At 40.6% G+C, this 27074-nt stretch overlaps 2 protein-coding genes across 3 annotated transcripts in view; both read right to left on the reverse strand.

Moving 5' to 3' along the window:
- Positions 1 to 980: 980 nt before the first annotated feature.
- On the reverse strand, positions 981 to 25187 carry LOC118562633 (protein bassoon-like). Of its 2 annotated transcripts, XM_036135117.1 has the most exons (8): positions 24976 to 25187; positions 23117 to 23457; positions 19605 to 19698; positions 18616 to 18747; positions 17726 to 17781; positions 15868 to 16007; positions 10855 to 10947; positions 981 to 1551 (listed from the first exon to the last, which is right to left on the reverse strand). In XM_036135117.1, exons 1-5 carry the CDS (start codon positions 25172 to 25174, stop codon positions 17741 to 17743), a joined length of 807 nt encoding a protein of 268 aa, XP_035991010.1. In that variant the 5' UTR covers positions 25175 to 25187; the 3' UTR covers positions 981 to 1551; positions 10855 to 10947; positions 15868 to 16007; positions 17726 to 17740. The 2 variants fall into 2 exon arrangements, with proteins under 2 accessions (XP_035991010.1, XP_035991011.1); XM_036135118.1 differs by lacking the exon at positions 10855 to 10947.
- Positions 981 to 27074, reverse strand: part of bsna (bassoon presynaptic cytomatrix protein a) — a gene marked incomplete in the record, with an annotated part of 181658 nt that continues 155564 nt past the window's right edge. The window contains 1 exon segment of the mRNA XM_036135108.1: positions 981 to 1439.

The raw sequence follows: 27074 nt of genomic DNA on the forward strand, positions 1-27074 counted from the left end.
CAACGCATTTTTGCAAAACGACACAATATTGTGCTATTCACTTTCTTACCTCTTACTCTATTGCTTTCGTGATTATTGATAACAACGAAGAGTCTGAAAATTGTCAGGAGGGGGCTTAGTTCGATGTAACAAAAGAATACAAAATAAATTAAACCATGTCACAAGAAAATATATAAAAAAAAAAAAAACAATGTTAAGGTAAAAAAATAGAAATTAACCTCTCTGTAGCTGCGGCTCCAGCTGATCTAACTACACAAAAATACATCACTGTTGATTCAAAATAAAACGCTTGACAAGATTAAGGCGATATTGGTAAACTGCAACATAAAAACCAGGCAACTGACATAGAAGAAGAAAAAAAATGAGCGAAAACAGAAAAGCTTATCAACTTAAGAGCCCGAATTGTGGAGCATTTTGGAAATTTGCCACAGAAACAGATAGAGAGGATTGTCTTAATGGCTTTAAATTGGCTAAAAAGTAACCCCACCACCTCATTTGCCTTACCCAATCATCCTTTCTTAACAAAATAAACAACACTGAGAAAAAAAAAACTGTGGAAAATAAAGAAAAAGCTCCTCTTATTCCCATGGCCAGATCCTTGTGTGTTGCTTGAGTAACCTTTCGTTGCGATTATTCATGCCTTCTCGCTCAGATGTCTTTATGGCCTCAGTTACGTAATGATGAAACAGTGTAAGGTCTTGGATATAAAGTTCCATGCATTCTCTTGTTTCTTTTTTTTTTTTTTTACCCCTTTTTGTTGACATCCACATTAGTCTTGTTTGAAGAAGACATGGCGAGTTGTGGATCGTTGCGGCGGGACGTGGGGAGAAAGAAGAGCCGGCGTTCAAGAAACGCAAGAGAGGTGGAGAAGAAGGGCACAGTTCCCAATCTGGAATGTAGACAGAAAGAGAAAGAGAGAGAAAACCGTGGAAAAAAATGAAATAAACGCACGGCGGCATGCTTGGGTCTGTGTTGGCCGCCGCCTCGTCGTCGTCGTCCGTTTCATTCATAGTGACGTTTCGGGGACTTGGGTGATTTCCTCGTCAACGTCCGATGGTCTTTAGTACAAGAAAAACCTGTGGTGCCTCTGTGGGTTTCCACTTTTTTCCCCTGCTGATTCTTTACTTGGAAAAGAGATAGAAAAGAGGAGAGAGGTGACTTGTTGATATTACTCCTGGATCGAGCGCAGGCCTGTAAAACCTGGCAAGCCTCTGCAGCCGCGGTGAAACTACCGCCTGCTACAGGACGTCGGGATGAAAGCGGGCCTCAAGGATAAACGACGCAGCCTTCAGCCGTTCTCCACGCCGTGTTAACAGAACCGATGTTTTAAATCCACGTGTCGCACTGCAGGGGCCTCTGTGAGCACGCGGCTCCCGCTGCTGGCGTGAAGGAGGACCTGGATCGTACGGCCACCTCTTTCTGCTGTCACTTCCAGCCCCCTGTTTTCATGTAGGGGTGCGGACATCTGTAGCTGCTGCAGGTTGTCTGCAAGAAGCTGCGTGATTATGTGGTTCCTTCTGAGGCTGGATGTCGGCTTGACCTTGCCATGATCTAAAAGGAAAAGAAAAAAAGAATTAGTTTTGTATAAACATTGATCAAAACTTACACCAACCAAAACCAATTCGATGGTTAGAGGGCTCTGTAGCTCCTCTACAAATACTATCTCAGCCTGTTTATGTTATCTACAGCTAAGATTATAGATGCACGATCAACAAAATGAACATTTAGTCTTGTAATAGCCTGAAGCAGATAACTCATTGGGTCTAGGTTACAGATACACCAAGAAAAAAAAGGAAATTTTTTATCCTAATTAGGGCAGACTGGTGGTCGGTCAGTCGTAAACTCAAAAATCGAGCCTTTTTTTCCCCCGCACAGGGCAAAGACTGTACAAACGTCATTTAAAATGTTCCAGAGTGGAAGTTGGTTTACTGAGTGAAGAAGTTGGTGAGAGGTTAGCTGTATACAGCATCACCGAGTTGTTTAAAATGAACACTGTGGTTCATTCAGGCTGCAAGAGGGCGAGAGAGAGCGACACTTTTGAGCAGATGGATGGAAGGCTTAATGCGTTGTAGCAAAGTTGTTGTTCTATCCATCTGAGCCCTTTTCTGTCATGGAACATGCGTGGTCTGGAAAGCTTGGCAGCTTTGGCAAAAGTTCAGGTAAGGATCTACATTTTCAATTTCCTGAAATAGACAGTTTTTGTCAGTCTTGTCGTTCCAGGTCCGTTCTCCCCTTTGGCCAGTTCCTACCCCCGCTTCGTACCGGTGTATTCCCATTTTCGTTTCCCACTCTTAAACAAAGCATTTTTTATCCATATACTGAAGTCATTGCATATGTGTCTATTTCTTTTAAATCCTTGAAAAATTCAATATAAAAATGCAGCATAATTTAATTAAAATGTTTTCTTTTATCCATATATTAAATTGCATCCGATTTATGTTTTCATAGCCATTTGAGCCAACTGAGCCTTATAAAATATGCCAGATTATGACCCCTGCTCAAAATAAATAACTCTAAGCGGCCTCCTGCTGTATAAACCACGTATGGGAATCTCATAACCACATTTTCATACAGCAGACAAGGAGGTGAATATAGAAAATTCCTCTAAATTGTTGTTGTCAGAGAAGGTAAAAATTGACACATGGTCTAATAAAGGAAGTAACGTTGTAAAGGTTTGTTATGTTGGAGGACCAAAATAACCAGCGCCCTGCAGTAACCATGGAACTCACTAATATGGGATGCTAAAGACGGTTTTAAAAGTGAACCTTTAATTTCATTTCTGCTTTTAAAAAATTGTAAAACCCTGTTTAATAGCAACTGCTTTCTCACAGATTCATGGTGCCACATTGCCTCTGCTTCCATTATAAATGATGGTTGCTGCTCATGGCAGGTACAGATGTTTGTAGATTGCCTAAAATAAATAAAGGCAGATTTAAACTTTACAAAACTTTACCGATGGGAAACCGATTACAAAAGTCAGAGTTGCAACACATTTTCCATTTATTTCCTGTTCCACACTCAAGTTTTGAAATGTTTCCCCATTTCTACACATCCATGTAGAAATATTCAAAGATATTTGGTCACATTTGACCTGTTTTCAACGTGTTTAGTACCTGTATTCTCTGAATGCAATAATGATTAAAATAAATCCTCAAATCTTTTTGTATCACAGCCTTAGCTGCCATCATACACTTAAAGCTTTATGCACGTCCATTTGTTTGTGGCGTTGCAGACTACCAGAAGCCATCTTACTAAAGGCCAAATTTACTGAGCTGAAGGCTTGATGTAGCAGACGAGCCAAAAGAAGCATTGCTGTGACATCTATCTTTTATGAGCAGCCTTTAGATTAATAGCTTTTTTAGAACAATTTATTTTTGGAATGTAAGGACAGCACAAGGTCAATAACCTGGACATTAACAGGAGTTGTAATACACAAGGTTATCCACTAGGTGGATACATTAGTCCAAAACTGCACTGCAAATCATAGACATTTTATATTGTAAATACCTATAAATGAAGACTGTCCTTGACACTTTGAGTGGGTTCCTAAACATATTAATCACATATAAAAAGAGTTCTTTCCATTTATTTTTGAAAAAATATCAAGCTGACAAATATGGAGCCCGGGAGACCTTACTTTAAGTGATATTTTTTTTCAGGTTGTGATAATTTGTGAGCACGTTTCCTTTAATTGAGCCCTCGAATTAATAAAACGTAAGCACACAATTTATTCAAGCACACGTTTTAATTATTCTTGGGTGCGCTTTGGTAGATCGAGATATATACTATAACATGCTCATGTTTACATGTGTCAAGACAATATTGAGTGCACGTTTTACATATTCTGGCCACGTTTAAGTAGATCGTGCACACAATGTTCTATACCCATGTGCACTAAATTGTGCACTCGTTTAATAAATTGTGCCCTCGTTTTACTATGCTTAAAATGAGAGCTCAATTTTGTAAAATGAGCTCACACTATAGTAAAACGAGAGCACAATATAGTTAAACGAGAGTATGATTTAGTAAAACGAGCGCACATTCTCTCAACATGCAAAACATTTTGCGATGACCCCTCTAGGTCTCCGTAGACAAAGATGGTCTCAGTAGAATCCATTCAGATGGTCTTAATGGGTTTTGCTTTACAGATTTACTGCTGTTTCTTAAAACTGTTGAATTTTGTTTGGACACTGTTGTTTATTAGTTAAGTTGGGTTTGATTTTGGTCTCTGCATATTCTGACTTGACGTATAGCTAAGCAGTTGAGTTTCTAGAAGGCTTTAGAGCAGGGTCCACCAACACGTTGCCCGTGGGCACCAGGGTAGCCCCAGGACCATGTGTGGTGCCCACAAGCCTGAACATAGCTCAACCCTCTAGTGAGCTGCATCTAAAGTGTTATTTTATTCAGTTGCTTTTTAATCATACTTGTATTTACATGTCTGATTCCTTTTGTTATAAAAGTCAACTCAAATGGAAATCAGTTCTTTTCTCTCTGTCTTTGACGGATGCAGCTCAGATGATTTGTTTGACAGAATTGTCCCAGGTATGCGCCAAAAGAGCTCAGGGGCGGTGATTTCCTGCCTCCGTTTAATCACGCATGTTTCTTTAGTGTCCTTCATCTGTTGATTACTAGATAATTCCTTTCATTCCTCCGGAGGCTTCTTTGGACCAAACCAAACAAACATTAAATAAATAAATAGAACATTTCAGTCATAAATACTGTGGCAATGTGAAATAAATAGTTTCACAGTCGAGCTGTACATTAAAACGCCTCTCCATGGTAAAACCTCTAACTAGCAGCTATAGAAAGCAGAAAGACGAGGCCAGAGAAACTCCTAGCTCAGCTTGTCAGCCTGCTGACGCAGCACCTACGGGAACATAACGTGAAGGACGCATGTTGTGGTTCTGCTTCAAATAACTCAGGAGAAAAGTCACTCGTACATTCTGGCACATGAGGTTTGCCTGACTGCCTTCAGGCTGTAATTAACCGAACAAATGGCACAGAGCCATCAGGTGCTATCATAGGTCTTTACAGTAAGAGACAAGACACAAAGACTTCACCTTTATGCTACTAATCATTTGCATAGGAACTGACCATATGTGAACACAAATTGTTTATGAATGTGTCCGCATAAGTCCCAAAGAAGCAGGAACTTTTTCTCAAACCCTACAGTGAACCCTGCATTGGTTCACGGTGAAAAATTCAAGGCTCCAAGCAACGTTTGTGCAACAGAAACGTCTAACCTTTTGAAAAGCATCGTATGACCCTTCAGTGGCAGGATCGGGGAATATGAAAGCAATGGTCTTTGCTCAGGGGCAGACCGATCTGCTGCTAAGTCTGCTGATGCGGCAAATTTTGGTAATTTGTTTGCATGCAAAAGCCACACATAACCGGTTATATAATCCTGTTGAGAGAAAAACAAAAGTCACCAACCACCTGATCCTGGATTTACTTGAACTGCAAATAATAATCACTTCTATCTAAGCTCTGCTTAAAATATGCTCCAGAAGGCGTGACGCAACGGCACAGTAACAAGCTTCCTGAAGGACTTTCATTCATCGTCACACAGTTCTGTTTGAAAGGGACTCTTTAAAAAAAAAAAAAATCTTTGAATGTTGTTAGTTTGCAGCTGAAGATACGGATTTACTTGTCAGAAACATAACATTTCTTCAAGCTGTCTTAGTGTTGAGTTTCTCTGACAGATTGTTGAAAAGCAAATTAACTAAATTTGTGCATGAGCACGTAACAGCACTACACAGCTTGATGCATAATTGTGATCTGGAAGGGAAATGATGCGTGCTTGTTTAGTTTCTTTTTTTTAATTTTAACAAATAAAATTAGAAAATTGCAGTGTGTTTATGTCCAGTACCCTTTTCTTTTCTCGCACCCACAAATAAAATCCAGTACAGCCAGTCACTGTCAGAATCATAAATGGAGTCCCCCTGTGTGAAGTCTGACCTCAGGATACATCCAGCTGTTCGGGGAACGTCTGTCAGGGAACATTAGTGAGCAAACGGCAGGATGAAGACCAGCTTCTCCCTCCGATACACTGACTGCATTCTCCTGATCAGTCACATTAGGTTCTCCTGTTGCTCATCCACTGTCCCGGCTGTTTAAAGGCCTTTCAGTTTAATCGCCTCCTTGTCGGGTTCATCTGATGTCCGTCGCCTGTTTTCCTCCATGCCAGCTTCCCTGAGCTCCTTTCACCGTTGTGCGATTGTTCCAGTTTCATGTCCTCCAATTCCTCTAGCAATAAACATTCTTCTGCAAAATGGGAGCCCTGTCCTCACCTCTGCAGACCAAGGATTCACCGCTGATATGAGGTCCCACTTAAAGTTAGCATCAAGCCATGTAGTGAACGCAGCAAACATGCGGACAAAGGCGCTCAGTTCAGAGGAAACGTTTTGGCCCACTTTGACGGAATACCAACCTTTTGCATGTGATCCTAAACACAACGTCCTCATGGTGAAACATGGGGATGGCAGCAGCATGTCTTGGGGAAGCATTTCTTCAGCAGGGACCAGAGAGCTGGTCAGAGATGATGAGCGGGTGGATAGGGATAAAATACGGGATGGTCCTGTTATAAAACCTGGTCTGTGAAAGTTCAACCTTCCAGCAGGACAAAGACCTTAAACATGCAGCCAGAGTTACGACAGAATCACCTGATGAAATGGCCCAGTCCAAGTCCAGACCTTAAATCCAGTCCAGTGTGACCAATCTTTAGCTGTTTTGCAGAGGAGAATGGACAAACCTCAACCTTGTCAAAAGCTTGATTGGTCCGTTAAAGACTTGCAGCTCTAATTGCTATAAACGGATTGCTATTTCAGGGTTAGATTTGTAAAAACAATTATGCATCACCTTGAAATGCCCTATTGCATCAAACCCCAATGAAAGACATCGATGGGTGTGGTTTTTAACAAAACATAAAACAGTTACATGGGAATAAACAGTTTTGCAAGATGCTGAATGCCTACTGGGTCTTCCACGCTGTTCCGATTCCCGGTAGGACCGTTTACCAAAGCCCATCATGAGGACGGATTTACGCACCTTCCGCTCTGAATGTGACCCAGGTTTAACATTTCCAAACATGCATTCTATCACCAAACTTAATCTGTTCCACTGAACACAGGACCCCAGAGGGCTTGTACACAACACGCACAGGAACGTGGACAGCGGTGCACATGAGCACGCATGAATCCGAACACGCCGACCAACTGGCTCACTGGGCAAGAGAGTCGGTTTAGATCGGGTCACGTATTCAAACATGTGAGCAGGATCGAGCCCAGGAACAAAGGAAGGGAGGACAGAACGATTCCCCTTTTGGCTGCTGGAAAACATATCTGCAGACCTCTGATCTGAGCTCCTTCAAAACACCTTTGGGGCTGAAGTTGAGCAGTGAGTCAGGCCATCAGAAGCCAGCCCACGTAATGCTTTTCTGACTGAATGGGAGCAAACACCCACAGCTAGTTCCTCTAAGGATCACCCTCCGGAGAAAACGCTGGGAGGAGATGCAACATACGGACGTTCTCTCTATAATGTAAATAAAAATGAAATGACGATAGAGCCTGGAAAAGCAAAAAAAAAAGAAAAAAGAAAAGACACATGATACAAAGACATTATTTTAGAGGGGAGACGAAAATAAACGCAAATCTTACAGCGTTTAGGGGGAACAACACAGGGAATACTAAGACAGAGTATATAGTGGGAATCTAAAGCATGAAAGCTGGATGCAGTGTGTGGGAGGACCAGTGAGAGAGACGCAGCAGCAGCAGCAGCAGCAGCAGCAGCAGCAGCAGCCACATGAGGCAGTTAGTCGCTGCATGGCTGAACAGAGCAGACACACGCTCAGTGCAACACTGTGTTCACACTGGGAAATAAACCTGCAACCTCCAGGCCTGCCTTTCATCCAGCGCTGCATCAAAGGCTTCAGAAGCCGCTGTTATCAAGGCGCAGGAACGCAGTAATTTCTGCCTCTCTCTCTTACGGCCGCGGCATAGAAAGTGCTGTCACGTCTCATCCAAGGAGCCCGCAGAGCTGCTGCTTTGAGGATCAGTTTACCTGAAATGTAAAAATAGCGCTGCCGCAAATTGTCGGGGTTTTGAGATGTCCACCTGTCTGTACTCACTGTATGTACGCCGATGTGTGTCTGGTTTATATAAACCCGATATTTACGTCCCCTTTAAAAGAAAAAAAAAAAGAAAAATGATTTTTTCCCCTCAGTCTCACATTAAATCCAACGAAAGCTTCTCTGTTTTAGCTCAGTGAGAATTACCAAAATTTGTTTTATTTGCTAAATGTCAGAATAAGGATTAAGGATCTTTTATTGTTTTCTTCTATAGACGTTCTTCAGTTTCAAAACCTTTTCCTTGTATTTGGTAGAATTGCCATATAAAATGAAAGGCTTGGGTCAGACCTTTTGCCTCTCTCTACAGTTTTCTGGTTTTTTAAACCTTCTTCTTCCTCGAACTAAAGCAGGGTCCACTCAGATGTCTTGACATGCAACTTTAATATTTCCACATAGCGTACATGCCATCCATTTTGCACCAGCATCTCCATCTGCAAAATCCCGACACCCTCGTGCTGATCCCCAGAATGCATTTGCAAACTGCAATCTGGCTTCTTTTGTTGCTTTTGGCGTCATGGCTTCTTCCTCTCTGAGCGGCCTTCCAGCCTATGTTAGTACAGGACTCCTTTCATGTGGATACTCAGTTACCAGCTTCAGTCAGCATCTTCACAAGCTGTTTTGAGTTTGTTCTGGGGTTGATACACACATTTATTTGAGTGATTGAATGTTTGAAAAAAAAAAAAAAGTATATTTATTTAATGGATATAAACATCTGGTTTCAACTCCATGTACTGATTAGGGTGTACATTTATTTTACCCCTCTAAATTATGTCCAGCTAACTCTAAGAAGCTAAAAAGAAAAGAAAGAAAAGTAAAAATATCCAGGTGAGAGGGGTTTTCCAGGTAGTAACAGGTGGCTTCCAGCTTCTTGAAGGGAAGAATGGAAAACAGCCTTTTCCCCACATGAACTACACAGAGACTGTGGGACTATTCAATGTAAAACTCATTAAACTTGAGCTTTGTGTCAATACTGCTTTCATAAAATTAGTATTGGCATGACTGTGGATTTCTCTGGAACATTTTTCAGAATATCAAGTTTGTGTTTCTGCATTTGTTTTCTCTGATGCTTCAAAATGTCATTCGTGTGGGATTTATTCTTTCTTTAGTGTCTCTTGGGCTGAAGTCTTATGGGTCCAGGTGGATCGGAGACACTGAATTCATCCTCTCTTCTTCCCCCTCACACACAATTTGGCCCCAGAGACTCATTTCTATGATTCCAGAGAGATTAATAACCTTTTCACAGATATTAGACGTTTTTGAAGTTGAGATATTTTGAATTTTGGACAGTTTCCTAGACAAACAACTTTCCCCTTTTAGTGGCTGTTAGCAAAGTATAGTAACAGTTTTTATCCTTTTTGTGTGTTGGTTAAATAACGAGCAGAATTTATATAGTAAATAAAAACATTAACTGTTGACGGCTCACTTCTGTTGTTTCCCCTTATAATCATAATGAATTGATTAATTTTAATGGTGATGCTTAATAAATTCCAATCCTGAGGATTTTACAGAAATCCAGCTTTTATTTTTGACAGAGATCGGATAGAAATGGATAGAAAAAAGAAATAATCTGCCAAGTAGATTATTTTTGTTAGACAGGTTTATGCAATTTAATATACAGGTACAGTCTCATAAAACATTTAATATTGTGTCTTGTGGACATCTGTCAAGTCAGCAGTCTCCCTCATAACAGTGAATGTCATGCTGTGTGAGAGTGGAGTAGGACCCAGGTGTATATAGCATTACAGAAGGATCTGACACAAGAGTTAGATGAAAAATGATAAGGATTTATTAACAAGGACAGGGAACGTACAGGGGCACAAGGGGAAATGGGGTGGAACATTGCAAAGTCACAGGCACAACACGGGGGAGAGAAATGGGAGATATAGACATGTAAACGGGAAGAGTCTCAGGACAGGGAACAATGAGGAGAAGCGTGCTCATATGCTGGGGGGAGATGTGTGGAGAATGGCAACGCAAACCGGTGAGGAGTCAGAGTATGATGAGGAAGAGCTGAGGCAGAGTAAAAGCCGGAGCTGAGGGAGGGAGACTAATAAACCTGGCTGGGGCTGGACAGACATACACGAAACATTAGGGAGAAAAAAATCTATCAGAGAATAATCTAAATGTACATGGAAGACAAGAATGAACTAAGAAAACACAAAGAAATTACTTTAAACTGAACTTAATGAATGGCAAGGAAATTGTGAAAATAAAGGCACAAAAGAAACCCAAAAACACTTACTTCTAAGGATCATAACAGCGTTACTTACTTACCCCGCCTGAGAGGCCATAAGGAGGCTCAGGAAATCTTTGCAGGTGTTTTAGGTTAATTAGCTAATTGGGACATTTACCTTTTTCACAGTGTTCTAATTGTGATTTTTGGGTTTTCATAGCCTATAAGCCATAATCATAAAAAATTACAAGAAATAAAAGCTTGAAATATTTCACTCCATGTGTAATGAGTCTATGTAAGTCTCACTTTATGTATGGGTGACAAGCAATACTTCCACGGTATTCTAATTTGTTTAGATGCACCTGTACTTTGATGTAGCCTTATCATGCAATACAAAAAATTAAACTAAATACAGAACTAGATGACCTATGAGATTATCACACAAGCTCTCTTTTAAAGTGAAATTGTAAGACACAATCAGGGTCACAAAGTTTGAATTTCTACAGCTTAAAATGTCATTTTAGAGATTTGTTTTGCCGAGGTAAAAGTAACTTACTGTCTGGCCTGTCAGAGAGATCAGAGTGTTCTCTCTGCCTTTGTTGCTCAGATCTGAGACACGAAGCATCCAGAGGATTTCAGTCTGTTTTGGCTGCAAAAAGAGGCAGGAGTATTTTAGTCAAAGTCTTTTTCCCTTATGTCTATAAACTCACAAGTGGGGCTTAAATTACAAAGCAGGATTAGTGTCTCACAAAGGTAACTTTAAGTTTAACTTCTTTTGGAATTCAGTATCTTTGGAAAATGAAGTAAATTCACCAAACAGCTAGATATACAACTTTCTTATTTAGCATTTGATAAAAAATGATACGTATATAATGAACCTAAAGAGGATTTAAAAGGTTTGCGCAATCCTGTGGATTTTGTGATGTAAAAAAAGAGACCAAAATAAATAACTTCGGAACTTTTCCCACCTCTAATGTGACATATAAAATCTAGAGCTCCATTTAAATTCAAAACAGCACAGCTGGTGGCACCGTTGCCTTGCAGGGAGATGGTGTTGGGTTCAAATCCTTTGTTGTTCTATTTTACTTATTCAAAACAGGGCTCTCTTGTAAATGAGATTTTGGATCTCGATGAGACAACCTGTATAAATAAACTTTAAATAAAAAAATAATCAAGTATCACTTAAAGCAGTTGTGTTAACAACAACCAAAAAAAGCTCTTCAGCTAAAAGGAAGCCATTCCTTTTAGCCATTCCTATAACTATTGGCCAATCACGTTACAGTATTGTGGTTTAAGGCGGGACATACCGGTGTGACAAAAAACAAGAGTGGCTGAGCCCACAGCCGAACAAACATATACATGGCAGCGCAGGAGGACGCACGCGTAGGAATGTGAATTAACCCCAAGCACTATTAAGAAGTGTACAAGTTAGTATATGTTAAATGTACCTAACACTGAAAAATGTTAAAAACTCATAAAAAAGAAAAAAAGGAACATCCCTCCTGAAAAAGGAAAGAAAAGGGGGAAAAAAAGACTAGAGATGCTGTCAAAATAACCTCGCCTGCAAGATGAATTCTCTCGGTATTTGTGCATTCACAAACACTCCATCCATCTTGTACCGCTCTGGCTTCAAACATTTGAGTCTGAACCAGAAACGGTTCGGGCCAATCACGTTACAGTATTGTGGTTTAAGGCGGGACATACCGGTGCGACAAAAACAAGAGTGGCTGAGCCCACAGCCGAACCAACACAAACATGGCAGCGCAGGAGGACGCACGTAGCTGCTGCTAAAGCATCTGTTTCGTCAGAATCCACTATTTCTTCTTTGAAAGAAGAACAGCAAGAAGTGCAGTGACTAGCTTACCATCTTGTGGTTTCTCATAACGCCTGCTACTTATGTTTTAATTTGATACCGTGATCGGCTGAAACCAACCTTTGGTAGGCGGGCATTAGGTGTAGCTTGGCCCAATCAGCTCGGAGAGTTCTGCTGAATGTCCCTCCTTTCCGCAAACAGATTCGAGGGGAGCAGACCCAGAGGGATAATGTGCAGAACGTGGAGATAACGCTTCACATCATGAATCTGGCTGGCCAGGTTACGGCATGAAGGCCTACAACAAAACTGAAGGAGCTGCAGGAGTTTCTGGCAAGTAGCACTCAGTGGGAAGAGTAGCTGTGTTGGAACCAAAAAGTTGTGGGTTTGATTCCAGCTCACGTCACATGTCGACGTGCCCCTGGACAAGGCTACTAACCTCAAGTTGCCTAGCTATTTGCGTACTGGTGTGCGTGGTGAGTGTGGGTGAAACTGGCTCTAGTTTAACGTGCATTGAGCTGTGAGTGTGACTAGAAAAGCTCTACATGAATTCAGTGTGTTTTACATTTACATGAACTTTCTGTATTCTTCATGCGTTTTAGCTCTGGGGCAGAGTGGCAAGACAGACGCCTTTTCTCACAAAGAACAACATCCAAGCTAGGCTAAGTTTAAAAAAACAAACAGCTCAGAAGTATGTGAGAAGGTGTGTTATGGTGTGATGAAACCAAGGTTAACATTTTGGCTTTAAAAAATGTGCTTGGCACAAAACCATCACAACACAACGCCCAAAGAACAACATAGACGTACGGGGAAGCATGGTGATGGCAACATCATATGTTTCTGGGTTTCGTCATCTGAAAGCAAAACAACTTTCAGACTCTCCGTGAGATTTGGAGCAGATTTGAAAAGAAGACAAGGTGCACCAGGCTGACAGACTCCAACTCAAAATGACTAACCGCTGTGATTAAATCAACAAAAAGGCTCTTAATCAATACATGTATATGTTTGATTATGTAGAAAAACGTCTCAAATGATTAATCACTGTCACAGTTTAGCCTCAAAAAGCAGCCATTTTAACAGAAACGTGTAAACAATTTATGTCCACTAAGAGATAGTATTAAAAAAGCCATTGAATATCTCACTGAAAGAAACGGAAAATGGTTTTTCCCAAAAATAAATCTCGCCCCACTGTAATCTATTCAATCTAAACTTAGATCCATGGGAGGCTGTCAGCTTGATCTTTCTTCTCCAACAGCTTGCCTCTGATGTTGATGCGCTTATGACTCTGCTGATTCCCTTTCAACATAATTATCTATTTGGCCGCTTTTCAGTCTGCTAAGAACATTATGAATTCTTTCATAAGTCAGTAACTTTAACTTTGGACGTTTTGCTAAAACGATGCGGCTCTAGAATCATGAACGGGATTGCTCTTTTCTTTCCCCCATAACTCTGAATTCACGTAAATTCAGAGCCGGAAATGAGAACTAACTGAGCCAACTACTTATTTCACAGAGCCATTTGCCATTATTTGGTATTTGAAAGGCCACAGGACCAATAGATTTCCTGGATATGGTGAAACTGCTTTGGAACTGAAGGAGGATCTGATGGAGCAAATCAACAAAACATAAGAAGCTGTCACGATTGAGGTTTTTGTTTGCTTGTTTTGGACTTTTCTTGAATCAGCTCTGTCACCTCTCAGCCACCATCCTATCCGCTCTGTCCACTCCTCAGCCAACACTCTGCTCTAGCTCAGCTCCACCTGCTGCACTAATTACAGTCAACTCTGCATGCCTTGGCAACCACTACTCATCTTCTCATCTTCTCTTTTTTTTAAAACATACTCTGTGTTTGGCTGATTATCAGCTTCCCCAGCATTATTTGTCACAATAAGCTATTTAGCTGCACAATATACTGTGTGGTAGATCTGATCTTAAAATCGTTAAAGCAAAAACTAGTTTTACTTTTGTTTTTTTACCTTGTTAGACAGATGAATGTCTGTTATCAGCTATTATCGCTCTCATTATATGGCCTTAATTTGATGGTAATCTACTGCATGTCTGACGGGTCAAATTGCGCCTTCTAATAGATAAGATGGGAAAGACATCAACCGTGATCATCGAGGCTCATAACGCAAACCAGATTATGTAGGCGGCATGATGTGATTGTGAGAAGAAATCTAACATCTGAGCTGATGCTGGCAGGTGAACTGTTTCATTTGGAAACCAAATACTTAGTTGCTTAAACTAAAAGAACATGAATGGAAGAGAAGGAAATAAAAAAAGGGCTTCACCATACGATTGCAAGCTCATCTACAGGTCATATCTGTAATTATATGGATAAAATGATTCAGCCTTTTGCAGAGCTGCTAATTTTCCAGAACAGTGTAGTAAATACAGTGGGGTGAAATAGTGCTTGGCCCCTAACAGATTTCTTCATTTTTTCTTTTTTGTGTCAGTGTTAAATGTTTCAGATCATCAAACAAATTCCACTATTAAATAAAGACAACCTGAGTAATTACAAAAATCGGTTTTCAAATTATTTCATTCACTAAGTTAATTTAGCCCAAATACCACACTGCAAAAACGGATCTAAAAAGAAGTAAAATGTTCTTAAAGTTAGTGTATTTGTCCTTGATTTGAGCAGTTAAATAAGATTATCTGCCAGTGGAATAAGATTTTTCCACTTAAAATAAGAACAATTCATCTCAATCATCTTATTTCAAGTGCAGGATGTCTAATTATCTTATTTTAGGGGTCAACATACTCATTCCATTGGCAGATAATATTACTTACCTGCTCAAATCAAGGACAAATACACTAACTTTAAGAACATTTTACTTCTTTTTAGATCCGTTTTTGCAGTGCAAACTACAGTGTCAAACTGAGTAAATGCATTATTGTCAAAAAAGGATACATTTTTGTGTTAATACTGTTTTTTTAACCTTTATATGAAAAGAGAGGGATAATAAACCTTGTTCTGCCATCATAAGCCTTAATCCTTACCCCTCCCAGTAAGCTATATACATACTGTCTTTTCCTAAGTTTACCATCATTCACTTTAACATTTATCATGCAAGCTGCACCCTGAAGTGTCTAAATTGCAGCTTTTTTTTCTTTTTCTTTTGCTAAATTCTCGAGGTATCGCACGTTTAGATCTTGGAATTAATTTGCTAAAACGTCACTTGGAAGATCGACAGCGGTCCCACATGTTTTCCTCTTGTAAATAATCGTTTCCCAGTAGAAGGACGGTTTGGAACCATAGTCTTCTGATCAATGCTTGACTGGATGCAACAAGTGATTCTCTCAGGTCATTGCTGATGTATTCGCTCCCTGGCATTGTGCTCACCCAACTAAATGCTCCAGAATAGAAAACTCCTGCTTCTACAACTCTGCACTCCTGTGCTAATCTGATCAAGTGCTTTTAATTAGCAGTTCCTGTCTGCTACTCTCTTATGCGTGTACTTTATTTTCAAACGCGACTCTTCAACTCGGGTACTTGTTTTTGCTGGATAAATAATGACAGTGTGGGATTTGTTGAGCATGTTGAATTGAGACTAGATGTAGATTATTTCAGAACCTCACTTTGCTAAAATACATGAAGCCCTATCTGTTTATGACTGAGTAAAAATAGCATACAACAAGTTACTAAATAATAAACAATTGTTTAAAAAATGCCGGAATATCAGTCCCAAACAATTACTGACTTAACATTTAAGTTTTCTTTTTGTTTTTTATGTGTATCGGAAATTTAGGTACTCACCAATATGCTCCGCCCTCCTCTCGGTCATCATCCTCTCTCTCCTTCCTTTCTCTTTTATTAAGAAAACAAAAGCAGGGGGGTCTTCACAGGTTTTTCTGGTACTGGGCCTCATGACTTCGTCTTTGACACTTTTCATAGTCCTGCAAATACATTATTTTTATTGTTATATTTATTGTACTCGAAAGACAGTTCTCAGGTTTTATAAGAGCGAGATAATGCAGAACCATTGCAGTTACACATGTTTACTGTGCCGAGATTTAATGCTTAAAACATTTAGAACCTGTGTCTTTTCCAGCTTTAAGACTCAAATGCAACCCTTACAGTTTGAAACCCCTATCAACAAAGCTCATAAGTTGCTGCGATAGCACATAGCCTGCTGGTGGAGACGGCGTGTCATGTCGGAACCAAGTTCTTACTGTCAGTGCGAAAGCTCTCACCCTGCGCATGCAGAGCAGTCAGGACCAAAAATAAGACTGAGGGAGAGAAGCAAACACACAAAGGCACACTGCTCACAGACTGGGTAAACCACTTTCATCCCCCGCCTCTTTACTGCCAGCGAGAGTCAACCCACTGGACACTCAGCAGCTGTCCATAAAAATGTATTTTTACCGGAGAAAGCTTTTCACAGGGCTTCTTTCATCACGGACGGAAATCCGGCTGCTCTATGATGCTTTACTCTGACCACCAGAAAAACTTTTATTTTCCTTATATTTCTATTAACAGTTTATTTCCAGTTTTTTTTAAAGCGTTGTGGCTAAGCAGCTCTGGAGAAACAGCACACTTGATAGTTTTCCTCCTGGTTTCTATAGAGCTCTTTTTTACAGAAACACTGTTCTCGTAGTCTCCGGTGACATATCGTTGGGTTAGTTATGCAGGAAAGTGTTTTTTAGTCCTTATGTCAGACCTGAGAGCAGCTTTTGCCACGGCTGATATGTTGAGACACTGTGCATGGGTATTAAGTCTGAATGGAGTGGTTTTATTCATATATGTTAAAACGATTTCTTTCTGTACCTGCTTCCAAGTTTAGCTCTTTCTGCACTGCCCTTGCTTATATTGGTCCAAAAGGTTCTGTTTTAGGATGTCTACTGTTTCTGCCACATCTGCTCCCTTATCACCACTTATATGCAGATTACATTCAGTTGTACATCTTTAAAACCTGAAAGTGCTTTAGAAATAAACTTACCTTTCCTTGAAATAGGTCAAAGTTACAGGTATTACTCAGGTGTTTACTAGGACATTTCTAGAAGAACATGTGCCCCAGACCAACATCATGGACTCTTTTGGTCACCTTGCAATGTACACCAAACAGCTTTGCTACATGTCAGATCTCTTGCTTTTTCGTCTTAGAAGTGCTGCCACCCTGGCTCACGCCCTGAAGTAGAAATTTCTATCTGTGTTTTTCTTCATTACATTTGGACTACTTGTCTCAACAAAACCTCCATTGATCTACTGGTAGTCTAGAGCGCTTGCATGAGGCTTTCCACTAAGTCCTCAAGTCGCTCCTTGTGCTGGCTCCCCATCAGTTTCAGAGTCCCCTTTAAATCCTGCTGTTGCTTTGATAAGCACTGGCTTTTTTTTGAGAGACAACCAAGTCTGATCTTTCCAAACACGCTCTCGTGTAGTTTCCCTGTGTTTAATGCTTATTTATATTACTCATGTTGGTATTTTACCTGTTCTTTCCTTGCATTCACCATCAAACTCTGTATTGAGCTGTTTTTTTCATAAAATTTGGAATATTTTTAAAACAGTTGTAAAATAAACTTGCAGTAGGACATAAACAATCAACTACATCCAATTTGCTGTGAAATATTCCATTTTCCGTTAATTATTTCAGATCTGAGGAATAAAAGATAGGTACCTTATTTGTGTCACCTTAGAACAAGGAGGTGAACTTCTTGCCAAATCCAGAGATGGCTGCAGGAAAAGCAAGCGGAAACAGGATTAATGCGTGCGTTGAAATTGACCTTTTAAAAGTACAAACACTGAGCAACATCAAAACCTTTGGATTTGAACAATCACCAATACAACTTGTGGAGCTGTGTCTGAAACCCTGTCACATTATTGTGTGTGGAGTCTGAAGATAAGCGGCGTCAAGCACATGACCCCCCCAATATGGCCCCTTTCCTCTTCTGATGCTGTACCATCAGATATCTTTGAAATAACTGACCACTTGGGGGCACTCGTAGACTGGAGCATTATTCTGTCATCCCCAGATGGTGAGAAGTTCATTGCATGAAAGAAAAGTCACAGAAAAAACTAACTTTCTGTGCCCTGATGCAGCAGCAGGCTTGACATTTTACATCCTGTGTTCAATATATGCAAGAAGGAGCATCAGAAACAAAGCATATACCTTATATATGTGACTGAGGGAATGTTTCATAAAACATACTTCATTTCAATATATTTACACCCCCATCACGCACACCTTTTAAAGAAGAACAGGACAGCGGCTTAGCAACTGATTGTTACATTATGTGGTTCTGGTTACATTATCAGGGATGAGTTCTCTAGAAAAGCAAGCTGATGATTACAACTGTTTCCTTTCTTTCCAGTCGTTTGACTGATACGCCTAATTCTTTTTTTATTTAAATAAATCTAAAAGCTCCTGAGGCTCTGTCCATCCAATTAATTACATTTCATTTAGAACATTAACCAATAAGACAAAACTCCAGAACAACAGAGAGTGACGGTCCAAGCGTGTCCGGTTCGTACTTCGTTTTCAGTTGTCTGCTGGCTTGTTTCTCATACCTTCTCCCAGTTTACCGGCCTGCTCAGCGGCGCTTCCGGGCAGGATCTTGGAAAACATGCCTTCTCCCTCCATGCCAGGCTGACCTGCCGCTGCGCTGCCGATACCTCCGGGCCTAGGAACTGCCTTGGAGCCTACGCGGCAGAAGGACAGGGGAGGAGGGAGAGTAAAAGTAGGGACCAAGGGTAGAAGAGGATGCAAGTAGAAAGAAGTCAGTGCTGCTGAAAGTGGAAGCCATACCGTATATACTGTATGTGCAACAATGTTTGACCAGTGATAAAATTAAAACGGTCGTACATGTCGGACTGCGGGAAAACAGAGCTGCTTGCTGTAGTTCAGGGAGAAAATGATTTTCCTTATGTTATTGTAAAAGTCGAAGCAGTTCTTATTTTACCAATATTTTTATAAAGCTATTTTCTCAGGGAAGATTCTCATTAACCTTGCTTATGTGATGTGCTTATATAAAAAAAGCAAGAACAAAACTGTAGTTAGACTTTGATATCGACACACATCTTACATATGTGCGTGAATGTTCAATTGCAATTACTGGGCGAATTTCAAACACCTACGCATCATGGCCCCTTTTGGCCAAATTACATATTGGTATCTGAGAAGGTAACCTTGACACACTGTGAAGTATTAAATTCATATTGAAAAGTGGCAATAAAACTTTGTTGTAACTCTTTGTTGTACGATTGTATGTTTTGGTCTAAATGAACGCTCTGCATTCAGCCCATCTACACAAAAAGTACCTGAAGACCTTCCGCCAACATCATTGTAGTAGATATGTAATAGCTTAATACGATCAGGCTGGTTTACAGCCACAAAAGTGTTATGTAATTTTCCCGCACTATTGGATAATCCATGTTTTTACCCCAGATTAAAGAAAACATCAAACAATGAAAGCATAACGCAGACATAGTGGATAGCAGCAGGCGAGCCCTGGCAGTGATGGGAATGTGTGTAAGTGTGTGTTGTGAGTAAACATCACCTATGCCTGTAAGTGGGGGCTGGCCCGCCTTTGAGGCCATGACTGGTGCCGCTTTTGCCCCGATCGCCGTTACTGGAGGTATGTCGATCTTTGTCTGAAGAGGGAAGGATAGACAAATATAGCTATATTTAGCTCAATTTGGATATTAAAGTCTTCAAGAAAAGAAAGAAAATCTCAATAATGTGGGTGACAAACAGGAATTATAGGGATCCACTATTCATCTGTTCACTCAAACAAAACCCGAATAAAAGATTTAGACAGTTTTCAGATGATGACACAGCGATGCAGCTAATAATAATAACAAATATACACAGATAACAGATTTGGAAACAGTAGATGGCAGAGAAACACACTCGTTTATTAAGCTGTGACAGCTTACAGAAAGCTGACTGAATAGATGAATTTCTTGCTTAAAAACTGAACATTAAAAGTCTGAACATTTCTACTGAAGATGCTAACCAGATCTTCACCACTCTAAGGTTCATTTACATATTTAAGATACTAAAAATACAATAATAAACAAACATTATATATATATATATATATATATATATATATATATATATATATATATATATATATATATCAAAGCTAGTAAGGGACGACAGTTTTTGAAAGACTTAAAATTACAGATGACCAATTCCAGCATTCTAACGATCATGTTTGCCTTAGTCCATTGTCATCTCCTTAAGTATCATACAAAAATCAACCCATGTGATTGTTTATTCATAATTCGCACCCCACGTCTCACTAATGAAGCTGCACAGAAAAACATGCCTGAAAAAAAAGTGCGGACAAAAAAAAGGAGGAAAAGCAGTTAATTACCCCCACCTGACATCGAACCATTGCCTAACTATTGTCCATTAATCTCCTGCCCCCAAAGTAGGCAATAGCACCTCATAGCTTATGGTAAGCTACCTGATGCAGCAAATAGTTTTGTTAAATGGAGCCACTTAATCACATTTTCAATTACAGAATACACGGAAGGTAGAACTGCAAAGAAATGAATTAAGTAATGAGTAATAAATCATCGATAAATGATCAAATCTGTTTAACAAATCCTTTTTAGGGATTATGGTTTCCTTTCAAAGCTTTTAGGACCACTTACATGAACAGTTCTAGCAAAAAATGACACAGATATATGATAAATTTATGTTCTGTTCCTGCTGACTGTATAGCAATACAGCTACACTATATTGCCAAAAGTATTCACTCAGCTGCCTTGATTCACATATGAACTTCAGTGACATCCCATTTTTAATCTATACGGTTTAATATAATGTTGGTCCACCCTTTATGGCTACAAAAAGCTTCACGTCTCCTGGGAAGGGTGTCCATATGGTTCTGAAGTGTGTTTATGGGAATTTCTGACCACTGATGTTGGACAAGGAGGCCATGCTCTAAGTCCCCGCTTTAATTCATCCTAAAGGTGTTCTATCGGGTTGAGGTCCGGACTCTGTGCAGGATTATTATCATCAAACCCTCTCATCCATGTTTTCATAGACTTTGCTTTGGGCACTGGTGCAAAGTCATGTCGGTCCCCAAACTCTTTGCATGCAATTGTCCCAAATCTCTTGGTCTGCTGAAAACATTCAGAGTTCCTGGGACTCAGGGGCCACGCCCATCTTGTGAAAACCAACCCCACACCAAACACAACATTCTGCTGTTGGGCTAATCTGAAGGCCACACAAAGTTTAAAGGTCTTTAGCTACTGAGTCTGCAGAAAGTTGGTGACCTCTGGCACACTATGCGCCTCATCATCCACTGACCCCGCTCTATCAGTTTCTGTGGCCTTCCACTTCCTGGCTGACTTGCTGTTGTTCCCAATCACTTCCACTTTGTTATTATACCACTGATAGTTGCCTGTGGAATATTTAGGAGCGAGGAAATTTCATGACTGGACTTATTGCACAGCTAGCATCCTATCAGAAGACCACGATGGAATCCACTGAGCTCCTTGGAGCGACCTATTCTTTCACAGATGTTTGTAGAAACAGCCTGCATGCATAGATGCTTTTTATACACATGTGGCCATGGAAGAAATTACAGCACCTGATTTCCATTATTTGGATGGGTGACTGAATACCTCTGGCAAAAAGTGTAAATGGACAACATTTAGTGGTGAAAGCACATCATGAATAATTTTGGATGGGTGATAATTAACCTGGCATTCTGTGAATACGGAGCACAGAATACATTCATATGTACACTTACCAAAGCCAAAATCATTAACCTGTTCTGAATGCTGTTTGCAGTGTAATCTTCAAAGTCTCGCGCTCTGTCTGAAAAATAGCTTTAAATGGATTGATGGAGGAATAGATTTTTGCAGGAGGAAATCTTAAGTGCCAATTTCTTGGGCGTCTAGGAGACAGTGAATCAGCTGGTTTGGGTTATCAGCTTCCTCCGTGTTAATCACAGTGTTAGATAAGGCCTGCCTGCAGAGGCACATCAGAATTTCAATAAACTGTCTGAAATAGGACAGGGTGTGAGTCGGGGAACTCTTATCGAAAGCAGCACAGAGAGAAACAGAGGGACAACAAAAAAAACAGACTTAAAAAAACAGACTGAAAAAGGAGTGAAACCCCAAAGCAAAGTAGTTTGCTATGTCAGATAGCAAAATAAATGATTTCATAGAGAAACATATCTTTTGTTACCTCAAGTTTGTCAAAAATAACTATTAGAAAGTAGAGCCCAAAAACAGATAAATATATAATCTTCCAATCAGTGATTAGAAGTTTAAGTTTTACAAGATTATGGTGACAATGTGAAAGCTGTGAATGAGTGAAAAAGATTGAAAGCTAATAGTGAGATGTTTAAAATAAAGTCAGGGGAAACACAGAGCTGTAAAAATAGATTTAAATGGGAAACTGTTTTCTACAAGTCGAGGAATGTCTGAGGTGCATTCAGGTTGCAAGAGAGAAACCGACTTTCAGCTGATAACAGGAAGGCTGGACAGACTAAGGCAAAGTTTGTTTTATACTTATGAGCTTTCAGGCTCCATGGGTCATGCAAGATTTTAAAATGCTGCAAGTTTTTTGGAAACCTCAGATAAGATAAGCATCTACACTCTCTATGGAATATACAAGGATATTACTAACCAGTAATGCTAATATAAGATACTAAAAACAGTTGATCATCTCTGTCATCATTTTGTCTTGATATGTTACAGCAACCACTTCCCTACACAGGGAGTCTGCTTCTGCTGTCTAATAAAATTTCTTAAATTTGTTTTTGAATGCTGTTCTTATATCTTATTATTCTATACTTCCTAAAGAGAAATTGGAATTGGCTTAAACCGTTCTTAGCAGGTCACCACCACACCACAAAAGCTAGAGATAGGAAATGAAATCAGACAAAATTCTGTTCGGTGCATCTCTATTAGAAAGATGTTGGGGGCAATAAAACGACAACAAAAAACCAAAACAAATACTACATGCATATTTTAGAATTATGTGAAAAAAGGTAAAGTTAACAAACACCTGACTTCTCAAGTTTTATTTCTTATTGCTCACCATGGTGGACGGTGTGGTTCCTGCTGCACCAGTCGGCCTAGCCTGCCCCATGGGCCCGCCCGCTGGTCCCATTTGCCCTGGTTTCGCCTGGGCCTGACCCATTCCCATACCCATGCCCATGCCTTGACCTTGGGCTGGTGTCTGCTGCTGAAGGCCTGTGGCTGCTGTTGTGCCAGGCTGTCCTGGTCTGGCTGCAGACGTCTGGGCCTGCTGTTGGAGCTGAGTCCTCTGTCCTTGGAGCCCATCTGCCTGGGAACCGGGACCCCCCTGTCGTCCTGATCCTGGAGGCCCACCAGCAGAACCCTGAGCTCGCCCAGAGCTGCTGACGGACCTGGATGAGCCTATGTGGAGATAAAGAGGTGCTTTCTTTCAAACAGAGCAACTTTAAAAATATTTCATCATACTACAAAACAGGAAGTAAATCGTAAATAAAAACAAAAAAACAAAATAAAGCTATTTTTAAACGAGATATCAAGTCAAAATAAAGAGGCCTTGCAATAGTAATTAATACCACTAAAAACTTAATTAGATTTTACATGGATTGTAAGTGTAGGACTAACACAATGACAGTGAAATGCGGGGAAAAGGAAATAGATTATTGACCAGTTTTAGGTATTGCTTTAACTGGGCATATTTATGTTTTCAGTCCTCCTGGAGGAAGGGTTTGCCCATGGGATCATGCTACCAGTGAAAATATCAAATTAAGGTAAATTGTACATGTATAGAACTTTATCAACTCCGGCGACTCCAAAGCAAACTCAGCAGAAACACCCAGACTTCCCTCTCTCCAGACCGCCACTCACTAAGATTATATTAGGAACCTGTTTATTGTACTGTGGAGTTTGAGCATTAGCAGTAGGAGTGAAGCAATAAGCAATGAATATTGTAAGCAATGATCATACCGGTGATTTAATAACTAAACTGCTAATAACACATCTGTGGTGCTGCCTTCAGGGAAAACATATCCTTTATAAAGTTACACTTGATGTAGTTAATTAAAAACTGTTGATCCCTGAGGGGATTGGTGACTATAAAAACGCATGAATAACTAACCTGAACAGGAAAGGCTATTAATTTTCATTGCCTCACATGTGATTTTTATATAAAAAAAGGAACCTTATCTAGGATCAGAGAGCAGATCAGGGCACATTAATGATACTGCAAATGTCTCCCTTTCACCATGATCCAGTATGATTCAAGTTCCTGTCAATCAAGGATGACCAACACAAAAGGAGTATTTTTGACATTAACCTTTTTTAAAGTAAACCTTTACCTATTGCTTTGGTCAGTGAAGAATGTCCCGATGTCAGGGAAATGCACTTAAATTACTACGTAATTGCATCATAATCATATACGTATATACGTGTATTACATCTGCGTTCACAAAAATAATATGGATAATGTTTTAGCGAAGGTTAAACAGTAATCAGTTTCTATACCATGCATTGGTCTACATGGTTAGCAGATTTAACAAAGGATGAGCAAGGAACAAGACAAGGACAGAAAAAAAAGATGGTGGATCTTAAAGACCATATGCAGCTTCAAAACAATGTTTATGAGAAAAAGTCTGGTTAGCACCCCAGAAAAAAAGCAAAAGAAAATCATATCTCTTAAGTTCTTGCCTTTAAAGGTATAATATATTTTCTGGCATTTACTACAAATTTTGACTTTGTTCATTAAAAACAGATGGTTTCTGGTTTGGTAATCTTGATGCTAAAATGTTATATTTTTTACAACCTGGTAAAAACTAACCAGATTGATTATTGATGTGTATGGATGCAAAGATTGGTTAAACTATTAAGTGATAGCTCTCGTTTGCTTAATTTTCATGGACAGATTTACAGGTTCACCCTGTTTACCTGGTTGTTGTCCCTGCATGTCTACTTGGCCCTGGGACTTGCTGCGTGAGGACCTGTGCGGATCTCCCTGCCTGGAAGACCTCTGGCCGTGATGATGTCCAGTGGGATCCCTCGAGTAATCTGAAGAATGATATCCTCCAGACCTGGACTCACCACGCCTTCCTGAAGATGAAGAACGTCCTGAGGGGTCATGGCGCATAGATGGGTCTTTGGGTGCCCCTTAGATGACCTTGAGGATCTCGGCTCATCTGGGTGACGGGAGGAAGAGTGGCGGCTAGAACTGCCATGGTGCCTGTGGTCACGTGATGATGAGTGCCGCCCGCCATGACTGTACTCATCTTGGGGCCACAGGTCCTCCTCAGGATGTTCATCATAATCATGGTAGGTGTGCTTGACACCATGCCGACTCCTTCCAGAGTGGCTGCTGCGTAGTGTCGAGAACTGGAGCGTGGTTTTCTCAAACCAGTCAGTTTCTTCTTCCTGGCCCAGATGGTAGGCTTTGGAAACCGAGAGCAGATCACAATCAATCTCCATGTCGTTTGGAGAGAGCGGCATGCAGGCTGTAAAGAAGAAGAGGGCAGAAGGAAGGCCAACCGCATGCAAAAAAAAAAAGTAGGTAGGGGAAGACACAGAAAGAAAGGCAAAAAGTAAAATTTTACACTCATGCACAGTATTTACTCCACAGAGTACAAGACAATTTAAACAGGACATAACTAAACACTGCAAAGCTGTCTGGCGCTGCAGATCTTTTTGTTTTAAATCTTAGCCACTCACTGACTGCGCAAGGAGACTTTCCTACCAGTTTGGACTTTTCTCCTTGCATAGTCAGTGTTTCAGTGGTTGATGGAAGACTTTTAATTAAAGCCTCCTTTGACAAATTAGTTTTGATTAGACAAAATTTTGCAGTGTTGACATACACTTTTAAAAATCAAAACACATTAACAATGCAACAGAGCTAATAACTTGTGAAGAAAAAAGCACTACAGCGGTCGTGCAAAGACCTGTCAAGTCAGTCAGTGTTGTGAAGACAAAGACGACCACGCTGAAGAACCATGCGAGTGTCGGACAAAGAAAACGGCTGAACGGACAGGCGGAAGGACGGACAGGCAGGCAGACAGACAGACAGCAGTCCACGACTTATAGAGCTCCAAGTAACTCTCAGGACGAAGAAAACACTGGCATGCAATGGCTATCTCTGTCCTTTGCTTTTTCATTAATTTGCTAAGCCTAGCTTCTGGGTGGGTGGGGGACGTTTATATAAATGGTGGGAGCAGTAGTAGGTAGTGAGACTGTGGGAATTCAGCTCCCACATTTACCTTCACTGTCTGACACAGCACAATGATAATCATCAACAATGTACGTATCATCCGATTTGTAGACATGTGTCCGGGGAAGGTCCCGTATATGGTCTTGAACATCTGGCAGCGAGTGACTGGAGCCATAATTGCCATAATAGTAATAATATCTACTGCTGTGACTGCTGTCATATGGTCACGACCTAAGCTTGAAGATCTCCCAGAACCCATCAAATTTCCCCAGGGACTGAGTGGACTCTCCTCCTCAGAGTAACTGCCGAGTTGGATGCCGTCCTCTGTAGCCAGAACGGTAGGAGCGGTCGTCTTCTCGTATGATCTGCTGCGATAGTTATGGTAATCTCTGGCTGAGATCTTGTCCATGCCGTAGCCATGGAAACGGGAGCGCCCAGAGGAGGTGTAGTAACATCCGATCGTCCTCATCCACCATCATACCGTAGTGTCGACTTCCCTGAGTTGTGCCACTGGTACCATTAAAAGCACTCCTCTTGAAACCATAATCCTCAATCAGCTGACGTCCTCGAATGTGGATGAGGGGTAAGCCTCCCTGCAGAAAGGAGGCCCAAGTCTGCCTCGCTACATCTCGCCTTCTCGATCGGGGAAAACTTTGAAATTTTCTGCTCCATAGTCCAAGCTTCCTGTGCTTTGCTGCGCTTGGAGGACATGACAGCAGGAGCCCGAAGGCTTCTGGAGGACGGCACGGCTTCTGTCACCCCGGAGCGGTTGCCGGCAAGTTTGTAGTCGTAGTCATAGAAAATAGGGGGATCCCCACCCATGCTAGCGCTC

Source organism: Fundulus heteroclitus, chromosome 1 (genome assembly GCF_011125445.2).
Source record: "Fundulus heteroclitus isolate FHET01 chromosome 1, MU-UCD_Fhet_4.1, whole genome shotgun sequence".
In the NCBI taxonomy this organism is placed as follows: Eukaryota; Metazoa; Chordata; class Actinopteri; order Cyprinodontiformes; family Fundulidae; genus Fundulus; species Fundulus heteroclitus.

Bases quoted from the DNA above. Each gene is read 5' to 3' on its own strand.
- LOC118562633 (XM_036135118.1), bottom strand. From the start codon at position 25,174: ATGCGCCATGACCCCTCAGGACGTTCTTCATCTTCAGGAAGGCGTGGT. The intron at 23,458-24,975 runs GTAAACAGGGTG...ATCTCCACATAG, and splicing joins CATGCAGGGACAACAACCAG to GCTCATCCAGGTCCGTCAGC. The intron at 17,782-18,615 runs GTATGAGAAACA...CTTTTCCTGCAG, and splicing joins GGCCGGTAAACTGGGAGAAG to CCATCTCTGGATTTGGCAAG.